Here is a 12,573-nt window from a genome sequence, read left to right as displayed (position 1 = left end):
GGAGAAGATGTGATATTAATGGCAAGCCTTTTGTTTGCTCTTGTCTGTCCATGGCTCTGAACAGCCTTATTAAGTTTTGGCAGTAGTGACGGCCAAGTCAGTCTAGGTAGTCGTCTGATTAAAAAAAGTTTGAAAGACATGCCTCTGATTTCTGATCAACTGAAGTGTGTGACTGACTGTGACAATCCAGCTGAGATTTCTTGGAGCTCCCTTGCAGCTGTTGAAATTTATTAGGCCTGTGTTAGACTCCTGGTTTCAGACTGGGTTTCCTCTGTGCGAGACTTGTAGGAACGAGAGAGGTAATGGTAGAGCTGAATGCTTTCTAACTGTTCTAAGCTGAATGGCAACGTGCACGTGGATGCCAGACTTCACCTACAAGCTCTGAGAGTGTGGTTTCATTATGTAGCCAATGGCTCATTGTGAGAATTCTTTCCTCCACAGAATCTGTCAAGTCTCTAGAATGTAAATACATTCTTATTTTTGGTCTGAATTAGTAATGTATGACTAACTACTACCTGCTATCGTGGAAGTTTCATTTAAATAGCATGAAAGCACAGAGCTTGAAGAATATAATCTGCACATTGTCCTGCTGGTCCTTACAACATGAGACTTATTACTGGCATGCCTTCTTCCAGACCTGCTAGATATGCAGTGTTCTCCCAGGCTTTACACAAATGCAGCAGGAGATAACATCACAGTGGTCTGTCATGTAGCAGGTAGGAAGAGTTTTTGCCTTTTTGGAAGCCTCTGCTTTCTGGCTTTTGGTGTGTAGCCTTGAACTCATTTGTAGATAAAAGTCTGTTCCACAAGAGTACTGTGAACACTCTTCTGAGTATACTCAGTTCTTCAGGTTGTTGGGTCATGAAAAGAAGGTAGAGTCCAAGGTCTACCGGTGACTTCATTTTCAAGGGAATAGTGTCTCGCTGTAACCTTACCTCCAATGGAAGGTTTCAGTTCTCCTGATGCAAGGCTGGATTTGGGTGGTTTATGGTGCCTCTGACATAGATTATCCCAAAAACCTAAAGGTATATGTGGATTTGGCTAACTCCTGCTTGTTCAAGCTTATTCTAGTGCTGGGACCACCTGAACATGTCAGTAAAGGCTCTGTTACCCTGGGAACTGTCTGTTCCCATAGCATGGTGGGGGTCGATCATCTGTCTTCTAAATATCACTATCTTGGACAGTATGTGCTGGCCTGTATAGAGGGTTTATTACTTCCCCGTGAAGGATATCTCTGCCAACAGCAGGAAGTGATCTGAGCTTTGTACATAAAATGGGCTGGTTTCTCAGCTCAAGCATGTGGTGAAATCACACTCTTTAGCAAACCGTTATCCTTTGTGCTTTGATTTATTTGCCTAGAGTGAAAGTATGATTTCTTTAAATTATTTCATTGTATTTCTGTTCTTGTCACACATTTGTTTTGCACTTCAGTTATTCTGTTACTAGTCTTACAGTATGGGATGAAATATTTTTAAAAGCTTTGAATGAGAATGCCTAATTCCTGTTTGTAGGCAAGACTTTAGTCAGTTGTGCAAAATGTAATCTGAAAGTAAATTGACTGTATGCTTAAAGACCTTCTCCTTTTAAGTAGCTTAAGATGAATTGTAATACTAAGGGCTGCGGTCTCGCTAATATGCACTTTAATTCGGATCATATATTCTACTGTGAATGGTTTTTATACAGTATGTACCTCGTGTCAGCTAAATTGGGTCTGCATGCCATTAGCCTTACAACTATGGTGAAACTACCAAATACACAAATGTAAAAATAAGATCCTCCTGGGCATGTGCAGAAAAATCAAAATAAAGGATGATACTTGCAGGCTGTATAGATATATTTTTAAAAGAAATTTCTCTTGGCTTTATTGAAAATGGAATTCCATATGACAAGTTCCTCTGAGCCGCTTCTTAAAAAAGAAGAAATAAAAAAAGTACTGAAACCCTGCCACAAGAGGGCCTTTCTTACAGAGCCTTTGGAAAAAATGCTTCTGGGAAAGGATGTGAGCAATCTTTGAACTATCAATGATGTCTAGTTGTGGCATGGATGTATGTCTTTGTGGTATTCTGAAGGATGTTTTGAGTGTGTTGACTTAGTTCTTGCCTACCCAACTAGTCATGTTTTATAAACATTGTCTGTATGCAGTGGAAGCGCTGCTTGGAGTTCAGTATTGGTATGGAAGCATTACTGCTATAGAGATAGATGGATAGACACCTAAAATATTGTGAAAATACAAAAACTTACACAACTTTGTTTTGGGATTTTTTTTGTGCAGTTGCCTTGTAGAAGGGGACGCTAAAGAAGAAATCTTGCAGCCTCCAGAGCCTCAGCCAGTACCACCAATCTTAACACCATCTCCCCCATCAGCTTATCCAACAGTCACTACTGTGTGGCAGGACAATGACAGATACCATCCAAAGCCAGTTTTGCACATGGTTTCATCAGAGCATTCGACAGACCTCAATGAGAATTATAATAAGTCAACAGAACATTCAGGGAAGAGCGAACCCAGTGAACGTGCAGAGAAAAGGCTGGAGCGCAACTTAAGTTTTGAGATCAAGAAGGTACCTCTTCAGGAGGGACCACGAAGCTTTGACGGGAACTCCCTGTTGAACAGGGGCCATGCAATTAAAATTAAGCCTATGTCATCCTGTGTAATTGATAAGAGCTTTAAGCCACAGGAACAGGTTTCAGGGGATTCATTTGTAGATGCTTCTCAAAACTCATGTATGGAATGCAGCATGCCACAGTCTAACACAGCCTTAATACCTTCGCCGGAAAGTTTGCAGAGTCAGCAGGTTTCTGATGCTCCACCAAGACCAGATCGTCTGCCTCTGACAGAAAAGGGACATGCCACGTGGTCACTGCATGGGCCTGAAAATGCACTGCGTACATCAGTGTCTGAAGACATCTCTTCAGACATCTTATGTCATGGTGTTAAAACTCTGGTATCAAACACCACAGTTGAACATCCTTCCAGTGATAATGTTGATCATACTACTATTTCTGTTCGAGCACCCCTCTGTTTTACTAATCCTCTTCATTCAGATGATTCTGACACAGATGAGATGAACTTTGATGGAGCCATGAGCAAAAGCGCATCTAATGTTTCAACCGCAAGTGCCACAGTTTCTGCTGCCACTAACACTGAAAACATTTCTGCCAGAAAAGTGTTGCCAATGTCTATTGCTAGGCAAGACTTAACAGCTGTAACATGTTCTGAAGATGGTGAAGGTAGGTCTCATTGTGGTTTAGAAGTGCTACTCTTTAACGTGGTTGCATCTGTTGGACAACATGAATGTCTTTACAGTGCAATGTTCTAAATGTAAATTTGAACAGTACAGTACAGCAACTTCAGAAAGGGCACAAGCCTTGTCCTCCCAGATTTTGATTTGCATGCGAACTGTGTCTGTTACAAGGTCTGTTACTACAGACCTTGATAAGCTACTTCAGAAGCTTTATTTTGAGGTATGAATGCATTCTTAATTGCAGGTTTCTGTTTACTGGTTCTCCACATTTTCATGGAAGTGTCTATAATAATGGCAGTTTTAGCAATTTAAAGTATTTTAAACGGGCTTGACTAAACATGTATCAAATTCATGCTTACTGGTTGATGTGCTGGTCCTAAAAATGTAGACATAACCTCTTTCACTGTACCAGTCTGCAGTTGCTCGTGATTCAGCTTCTGCATTTTAATGGCATTGTAAATATTTAGCCCTGCTTTCCTTTTTTTTTTTTTTTTTTTTTTTTTGTACATGGCCGGGGAGACAAAGTAGTGTTGCTGTTCATCTAAAAATCTGAGTTCTGCTTTAGTAATGCTTTGAGAATTATTCAGTTGCTTTTAGTCTGTTGCTGCTGTTGGGAATTTTTTGAGCCAGGAAAGTTTGCAAGACTGCTTCTGCAAAAAGTTACATCATTTATTAAAAGCAAAAGAGTCCTAAAATGCACAGATTCAGATTTTAGTCAGGCTGGCACATTTAGATTAGATGGAGGACGTAGCTGGGAAGGACAAATTAGGCCTTGGTAACTGCGCAAAGCCCAGTAAAGCGCACAGTAAGGCTGTGGAGCTGAAAGGAGAACGTGAGCTTCTTTATTTAGAACAGACTCATGTGGGAGCTCCTTACAGCAACGGCCTCGCTTCAGGAAGCTGTGCAGACTACGTGACTTTTGGAGGTGAAATGGGCTCAGTGTATGATGCAAGATGCAGAACCAGCTGAATTGAAAATACTTGCTTTGTGCACAGTTTTCATCACAAGTCATATTCAGAAACGTGAACTACTTTGCAGCTTTCAAAACAGTCTGTTTCTATAGATTTTGTGATAGCATGTAGAAGCACAAAACAATACTTGCACATATGTATACGTTTTTAACCCTGTGATGCTTTAAAAATGCTCTGCATAGCCGGCAAAGCCCTGTGTGTCATAGTTACTTCAATGTTCACGCAAAGCAGTCCTCCTTAGATTTGTTTTTGGTAGATTTGTGTGCTGTAGTATTTTTTTCCAGCACTGCATTTAGCCAGGCTTTTTTTTTCTTTCCCAGGGTAACCATTGTTTATCACTGTTAGAAAATCATCACTTTTCTACACATCTCTTTATGTACATGCTGTAAGAACATGCTAATGAAATAAGAGACATGTCATAAATATGATAAAGAATGGGAGAAATGTCACTCAAGGATTTGTTTCATGTAACTGCATATCAGAAACATCCTGAAATAACAGTACAGCCTTTGTGCTGCTGGATGTTGCCGATGTCACAGGAATGGCTTAAGATTTTTATATTAATGTCTTGATAATTCATCTCTTGTTATCAAAGGTGTACCCATTCACTTTTGTACAACAGTGAACACTTCTCATTTTATATTCAGGTTGCAGGTCTAGTAATCTCTCTCAGACTCAAGAACATAGGGTTAGATCGCTTTGCAGTGATTCTAAACCATGTTTTACAGTGGGCTTTTTATTGTCACATTTACTCAGAACTGCTCTGTCTAAAGCTGGGATTGTGGGTACAATCATCAACAAAGCTTGTCTGTGAACATATTAACACCCTAGTTGCTTAACCATAACTGGTGGTGTGCATGATCTTCCTGTGTAATTTAATCCTCTTTTTAGTTCAAAAGAAGTGAAAAGTAGTACCCTGAGGTTAAAAAAAACCAAAACAGCAACAACCCCAAAGCAACAATGACAAAAGAAAAAAAACCCCAAACAAACCCCAAAACCTCATTTTTAGTTAGTGCATACTCCATAGTGACTTTATTTGCCGATTATATAGGGACTAAATCAATAAACGAAGGTTTTCTTATGCTGTAACTTGAGGTGGAGCAGGTCTCAGAGAAGTTACTTTGAACACAGTGGCTTGTGAAACGCGATGGAGTTCTTGTCTCCTACTGGCAGGGCAGGCTTCATGGCTTCAGCAGTTGAAATGTGTCTTCATCTTTTTATGAATCCTGTATAGGATGCAGTTGTAAGATGAGATTTTTTTTAATTTTTTTTAATGGCAGCAGCTACTTTGAATGGTTTTAAACCTTTAATATCTAGTCCAGATTCCTTAGCAGGCTGGAGTGGGGCTTTTGCTGCCAGAACAGCTTGTGTTGGTACACTCTGGAGAGGTGAGAGGGAACAGGCTGGGGACAGGATGTGTTACTGGTCCCACTGGTGGCCCATCTCCTCTGGCTCGCGCTTCCCTTGTGGTTACTAAACCTTGCACTGGACTGCTTAACCAGTTTATATCGGTGATGTGGGAGTCAGCCTGGGTGGGCCCTGAGTTGGAATTGGGAAGCAAAACTGAGACTCGGGGCTTGAGAAGAGCGGTTAATGTGGAGCCTGCCTAGAGCTCACTGTCGCACAGTGCAGACTTGAAAAGGAGTGTTGCGTCATGTGCTTGCACTGTGCAATTTAGCTGTGCTGTATTGACTTTAGAAGTAAGTATCCTTTGAGCCACTTAAGCAGTAATTCTTATTTTTTCTTATCAGCAGTAAGTTACTGTCTTCAGCACAGCTGAAGAGCTCATATATATTTCCAACATGCTTCTTACCATGGTTTGGGAGCTTCATCCGTGGTTCTGTTGGTAGGCACCAATTGTGTATGGTTAGTAGTATCTATAGAAGAGTTCGAAGAGCCCCAGTGTGTTGTGATGAGCTTAACTCACTTGCGGTGGCTGTACATAGAGGTGTAATGAACTGCAATTAAATTACGGTAACTACTACGGTTACAGTTATTGGCAGGTTACTTGTTCAAGGAACAAATGGTATCTCTCGAGTGCAGACTGGAGATAAGATTCTGCTTATCTTCTGTTTCAGAAAGAATGAAGAGAAAGTATTCATTGGAGTTGCTGAGGTTTTTTTCCTCGAAATTATTTAGACTGAAAATGTATTTTACTTTCCTTTCTCTCATAACACACAAACTGATCCTATACCCTTAACATGAAGATAATGGTGTTAGCGTGAAGTTGCTCCCAAGGCATTAGTACGGTAATGTTTTGTAGTATTTGGAGCAAATTTTTCTCTTGCTTTAAATTTAATATCAAGTTTAGGATGATTTAATGCATTAAAAAATCAACTTTTTAAACTATAGGAGGAAAATCTGTGTTCTTTTAACTTATCTAAATGTCATATTTGATTTAGATGCTGATACTAGCGAAGATTCCTCTCCCCCGCTCCCAGAAAGAACACCAGAATCATTTGTATTAGCAAGTGAACAGAGTGAGTTCTTAATGTTTTGTGATAACTGGGGATAAAATGTGATGAAAGACATTTCAGTATTGTATTTGAATGCCCCTGCTTTTTGGTTAGCGTTGGAACAGATCGTAAAATGGAATGAAATCTAGCATGCGTGATCATGTATTTTGAGGTTTAACTTTCACAAGCCCTTGAAAAAAGTTAGATTATTTCTCATTTTTTGACTAAGTATGATGTTACATGATATTTAATAAGTATATTGGAGACTTCAATGTTGATTTCAGTGGAGCTGGTTTTCAATCTGAAGGGTATGGAAAGGAGATACAGTGAGGAAATGCAGTAGTTAGGGGATTCCCAAGCTATTTTAGTTTCCTACTGCTCCAGGGCAGAGAATGAGAAAACACATGAGCAGTGCTTATCTGATTCTTCTTTCTTGGGCAAAGGAAAGATGATGACATTTCATACCGCTCTGTAGTGAACAAGCCCAGTTTAAGTTTAACATAGTTTACTCTTTGCCTGTGTCAAAAGGGTTACTGAAAGAGAAAACTGACACAAATGAAGCGCTTATGTCTTCGTATTTCATTCATTAAGATAGTAATGGCAGAATACAAAAAAAGATTAATTGAACTAGTAAATTAGGTTGAGGTTTGGTATCTTCCAAATAACTTAGTGTGATATAGTTATTTAGTGAGGCTGTTATTTAGTGTCAGTTTGTGAAACTTAAAAAATGTTTTTGCCAAAGTAGTCAATATAGATATTTTCATCATAATAACATGCAAGTTTTGTAAATATGTCCCTTGAGCATCATAAGTGTGTAGGTAGCTCAAAGTCAGTGATCCTTTCTTTGGATATTGTGGATTTGCTTGTTTTCTGTGAGAACATAAGAAATAAAGCTTTTTTTCTTAAAAGATTTAAAAATCTGTTTGGGACTGGAATCACTAAGAACACTTTAATTTTGATTGTGTTCTTGCCGTGAAGTCATTAAGGACAGGTATGGTTGTCATGACTTGTGTGTTTTCTTTACTTTGTAGACGTGAAAAAGGCATAGTACTATTGCATAGCTGGCGTGACAATTTCAAAAACAACATTGAAAAAGAAGCTAATTCTCCTCTTGGCTAGAAACCCCCAAATGAAGGAAACAAACATCCACAATGCAAACACTGCAGTCTTGTGTTTTGAATTAAGTTGTGAAGCTTTCCCTGACCTTGAATGCTCTTTATGTAAAGAGAGATTCATGTTTTACAAGCATTTAATTTTTAAAAAGTTACTTTATAGCACGTTTCTAATGCCTCATCATGGAGAGAACTCAAGTTTAACTTAATTTTTCCTAGGCACACCCTTGCTGAAGCCAGTTATGATTGCACAGTCTGAGTGGAGCATATTGCGTGATCAGCATCTGCCAGAACAAACAGTCTCTACAGTAAGTATGGGAGGCAAGTCTGTACTAATCAGTTCTAGTTTGGTTGAGAGCTACAACAGAGAGCAAAATACATACTGGTGAGAAGTACCAGCTGTTGATCACCTACAACTAGCTTTCTTCTGCCTGAGCTGCTGAACTGATGATGTTAAGAGCACGTTCACTTTCCAAGAAAAATATCTGGTTTTCAAAGTTCAGCAGTATTTTTTAAAGTCATCATTAATATACCTTAAATTATAGCTTTAAGAGTGTAAATATGCTGCATTTATGGAGCTTGCTGTCTGCCCTCAATCGTAGACTATTATTCAAGCTGGAGGAGAATTGCAGGTTCTAGTTTAAACCGCTGCATGAAGCCTGGACTCGGACCAGGCTGCTTGGGGCTTTATCCCATTGGGCCTCAAAAACCTCCAGAGATGGAGACTTCATATCCTTTGTGGGCAACCTGTTTCACTGCTTGATTAAGTTTTCCTTATATCCATATTTATCTAAAACAAACCATTTCCTGCCTATCAGATTTCACTTCTCACATCAGTCGACTAGTTGGTCAATGCCATCCAGTGTAAACAGCTGCCAAAACTTTAAAAGCATATGAATCCTCTTTATATTCATGCCTTTTTTTCATGCACTCTCAATTTTCAGGGACTGTAAATTTATTATGAGAAATAACTAAATTTCTGGTGTTCTTTTAGTATTTTGGAAGCATTTTAAAGAATTATTTTAAATATTTCTCGTTAACAGGGTTTGAAAACAACTTCACCTGTACTACCTGGTAAGTGACAGAAAAGATTTCTTTTTAATTTTTTTTTTCTACAAAATACTGAATAACAATTCACCTGAACTTGGCTTTTGCTCTGAAGATTTTTAGGTATATTGTCAAAAAACTGGCACTTTTGAAAAAGCCTTCTGTTTTTGAAGTTTTTATAGAGTTTTCTGAGGAAGCCAGTTAAAATCTCATTTAAAAACTAGTGTTAAACTTTGGGTATGCTAAAATAATGAAGATCAAAATAGTGATTTTAAATACATATTATAATAGCAATATTTTGTCACGTTAATTACAACCTTCCCATGTTATTGCAGTAGAAATTGTAGAAGTTGAATTAGTTTATTTAATTTCATAAAGACAGCAGCATACATGAAATTAATTCAGCAGTGGGGTGTGTGTGTATGTATATGTATGTACATTGCAGATTTTACCAAATTGTTTAACTTTTCATCTTCTGAAAAGGCTTTAGTAAGCAGTGTAGTCTATCAGCTGACATATAACTTTGCAGCAACCTGCTTCAGCTACAAGCTTATGTCTGCCATGTATTTTCTGCATATGCTTGAACGGGCTTTTACAGTGCGTTTGGAGCTGCCTGTTAAATACCTAGGTGATTTTTAAAAAATAAATTAGTTTTCAGAAATATTGAAGACTTGCTAATAGGGTGATCATACAGTAATGCAACACATAGTTGCCAATCACGTCTTAAGCACCTTTTAGTTTAGGAAGAGCATGGAGAGATGCATTTATATTGATGTTTTAAATAGTCTGTGAGCTGTTGCTATAAATAGGTGCTACATGTGATTTTAAATATCCATCCAAGCTTTTAAAAAATAAAATCCATGTTTGATGAACAGCAGTGTGTCACTGTCGTTGAACATCTGCTTCATAAACAATTTTCAAGTATCTTTTAAAAGAAATGATAAATTGGCTTTTAAATCTTTATTTCTGTAAATAATACTTCATGTAAGTTGTGTTCTGGACTGAACTGTAATTAAAAATAGTGTTCACACAGTGCTGATTAAATGAATGTTAAAGTAAGGGTGGGTGTGTGTGCATGTGTGTTTTCCAGATCGTCCTGAAAGAAGCAACAAAACACCAACTGACATTTTACCTCAGATTTCTTTTTCTGGTTCCACTGATACAAGAGGTCAAATTTCAGAATTTCCTGCGGAAGTAACAGATATTGGTAATTATAATTCAGTCAAAACCTAATCACTATAGATGATTTAAACAGAAGATTCATCGATAGTATTAGTATGGATAGCTGCTACTCCTCCCTCCTTCCAACTCACTGAGGTGCAGAACCCGGCCAAATTAGCCTGCCTTGTCTCTTCAGCATCACTGAAAGAGGTTTGAGTGATTTAGTCATTCACTTCAGGTTTTAGAGTGTATGAAATACAGAATTAATCAAATGGGATATAATTTCTGTAGAGCACTGAAAACTTTCAGAAATAATAACTGAGAAAATTGCTTTGGTATGCAGAGAAGGAAAAAAAAATGATAACAAAGGCTGTACTCCTGTATTTACTGAAAAGTACTTTACAAGTGAGGTTTAAATAGGGAACTGTAATTATATACAGATTCTTCATGTTTGTATTTCCTATGACCATAGTGCCTTTACAACTCCTCATACCACTAAGTCATTTTCTAGCCCTGAGAATACACGTCTTCCCTAAGAACTGGCACATGTCTTGCAGTGTTCCTTCTGACTGCTGCCAGCATTTGTGAGACTGCGTTCTCCAAGTGGACAGAAGTATTAAGTACTTTTTTTTTCCTTAGGTTTTGGTAACCGCTGTGGAAAGCCCAGAGGACCAAGAGAGCCACCTTCAGAATGGACATGATCCAAGAAGCAATGGACATACTATCAATGAATTATACTGGAAAACTCAAGTGCCACTGAGAACTAGAAAAATAGTATTCCACTTTTCTGGGGGGCGACTAACACAGAGCAGTGTAGATCTGACTACCAAATGGTACACTCTTAGAGTACATCCCACGCAAAACCTTAAACATTGTTCACAACAGTGGATTCCAGTATTACAACTTTTTGCTGGGGCCATCTACCTGCCTTATTACACTTAGGAGAAAGTATTACATATGATTTATTTTGTAACTTCAAGTATTATTGCCTTAATGTCTTTTAACCCTGTTACACGCTGCTTGTAGACATATGTTAATATAGTAATACTTTTGACAGATTGTGTTTATGGACTACTTTTTGCTAACGTTTGATTACCATGTATGCATTATTTTGTATATGTACAGGGCAAGTAAGTATATAATTTGATAAAGTTGCAATCATAAAATATTAACAGAAGATGTAAGAAATCTCTGCATGATCTAAATTTTTGTGTACCTTATTTGTAAATTATTTGCCCTGAAGTTTTAGAAAATAGTTTCTGGGGTTTTTTACAAAAATTGCTGGACACACACAGCCAGAGTTGCAGGTTAGCAGAGATAAAGATTGTAATACATTTTGTAAATTGTAAGCAAAAGGTTATTTTTATATTATATGCTGTTTAATTGTCAGACCTAATTTGTTCTGGTTTTCATCTAGTCATGGAGATTCAGTAAGTGCCTTGGAACAGTATTGAATTCTCTTAGCCTGTGTATGTTACTTCAGTGTTTTGAGTTCATCTGGAATTAGATTATCAAAAATATTTGTACGTTTCTAGTATATTTGACCTGCCAGTAAAAAAGAAACCGTTCTGCATAATCAACACTCCTTAGTTTTCATTTTAATGTTTCATCAGTTGCAATCTTTAGAAAATTCATCTCTATCAACTTTCTGTATAATAGGATTTTACAGTTTTAATATGGCGTGATTCTAATTTGGGAAAACCAGAACACTGGTAAAAGGACTGTTTAAGCACCACTGTCTTCTCTTACAAATGGTAAATACCATTTTTGTTGTTCAGCGACTGTGTATGTAAGAAAGCAACTTATATGAAGGTTCACATAGAGCCCTTGCAGCTACACTGTATCTTGGCAATATATTATGTCAAGAGTTAATCCTTATAAGGATTCCTTACTTAAACTTTTCTGTAATACAGTCTTTAAATTAAAGAACGTCAAAATCTCACTATGGGTGTTTTTACTCGTAGGAAAAAACCAAGTTTTCGGAAGCAAAGTAAAATAGCAAAAATTTGGCTTAGCTTATAGACCTCATACCTGAACAAAACAGTGACCCTCAGGACCTTATTTTTAGTAACTAATTTAAAAGTTCTGGCTAGCAGTAATGCCAGAGAAGCAAAGAAGAATGTTTAGAGGAAAAAAACCCCTTTATTCTAGGTAGTGAAACTATCTATCCATCTGAACTCTAGCCGTGGAAGCATTACATGGAATTTACTACTCCTTTAGGGCTGTCTGCTAAAAAAGAACAAATGCCCTGCCAGCACCCCAATTATAACTTCCAAAAGGTACGTAACTTGCAATTACTGTCTCTGACTGTGGATTAATCACCATGCGTTCAGTACACACGACAGGCTGCCTAGCTGGGCAGCTCTTTCAAAGAGCTGTACGCACTATAAATACTTAACTTCCCATGGATATACTTTTGCAATTATTCATTAAAAATAATTCAATTATATATGACATTTGGGATAACCTGTATCAACTAGAGTCCTGCTTTGTAAACAATTCGGACAGCTGGAATGTCTTGCAGATGGCAGAATAAAGCTGGCCTGAACTTTGTTCCCCTGCCCCTGCGCTGAAGACGATT

At 37.9% G+C, this 12,573-nt stretch overlaps 1 protein-coding gene across 1 annotated transcript in view; it reads left to right on the top strand.

Annotated features, from left to right (window-relative positions):
- Positions 1-11,934, top strand: part of PTPN12 (protein tyrosine phosphatase non-receptor type 12) — a 78,029-nt gene extending 66,095 nt beyond the window's left edge. The window contains exons 13-18 of the mRNA XM_040595139.1: positions 2,273-3,231; positions 6,619-6,696; positions 8,004-8,092; positions 8,828-8,858; positions 9,922-10,038; positions 10,632-11,934. Coding sequence (XP_040451073.1) covers positions 2,273-3,231; positions 6,619-6,696; positions 8,004-8,092; positions 8,828-8,858; positions 9,922-10,038; positions 10,632-10,693 — 1,336 coding nt within the window. The 3' untranslated portion in view covers positions 10,694-11,934. The remainder of the gene's footprint in view (positions 1-2,272; positions 3,232-6,618; positions 6,697-8,003; positions 8,093-8,827; positions 8,859-9,921; positions 10,039-10,631) is intronic.
- The last annotated feature ends 639 nt before the right edge of the window (positions 11,935-12,573 follow it).

Source organism: Falco naumanni, chromosome 5 (assembly GCF_017639655.2).
Source record: "Falco naumanni isolate bFalNau1 chromosome 5, bFalNau1.pat, whole genome shotgun sequence".
In the NCBI taxonomy this organism is placed as follows: Eukaryota; Metazoa; Chordata; class Aves; order Falconiformes; family Falconidae; genus Falco; species Falco naumanni.
Note: the sequence above shows the minus strand (reverse complement) of the source record. Positions and strands in the feature narration are given on the sequence as shown.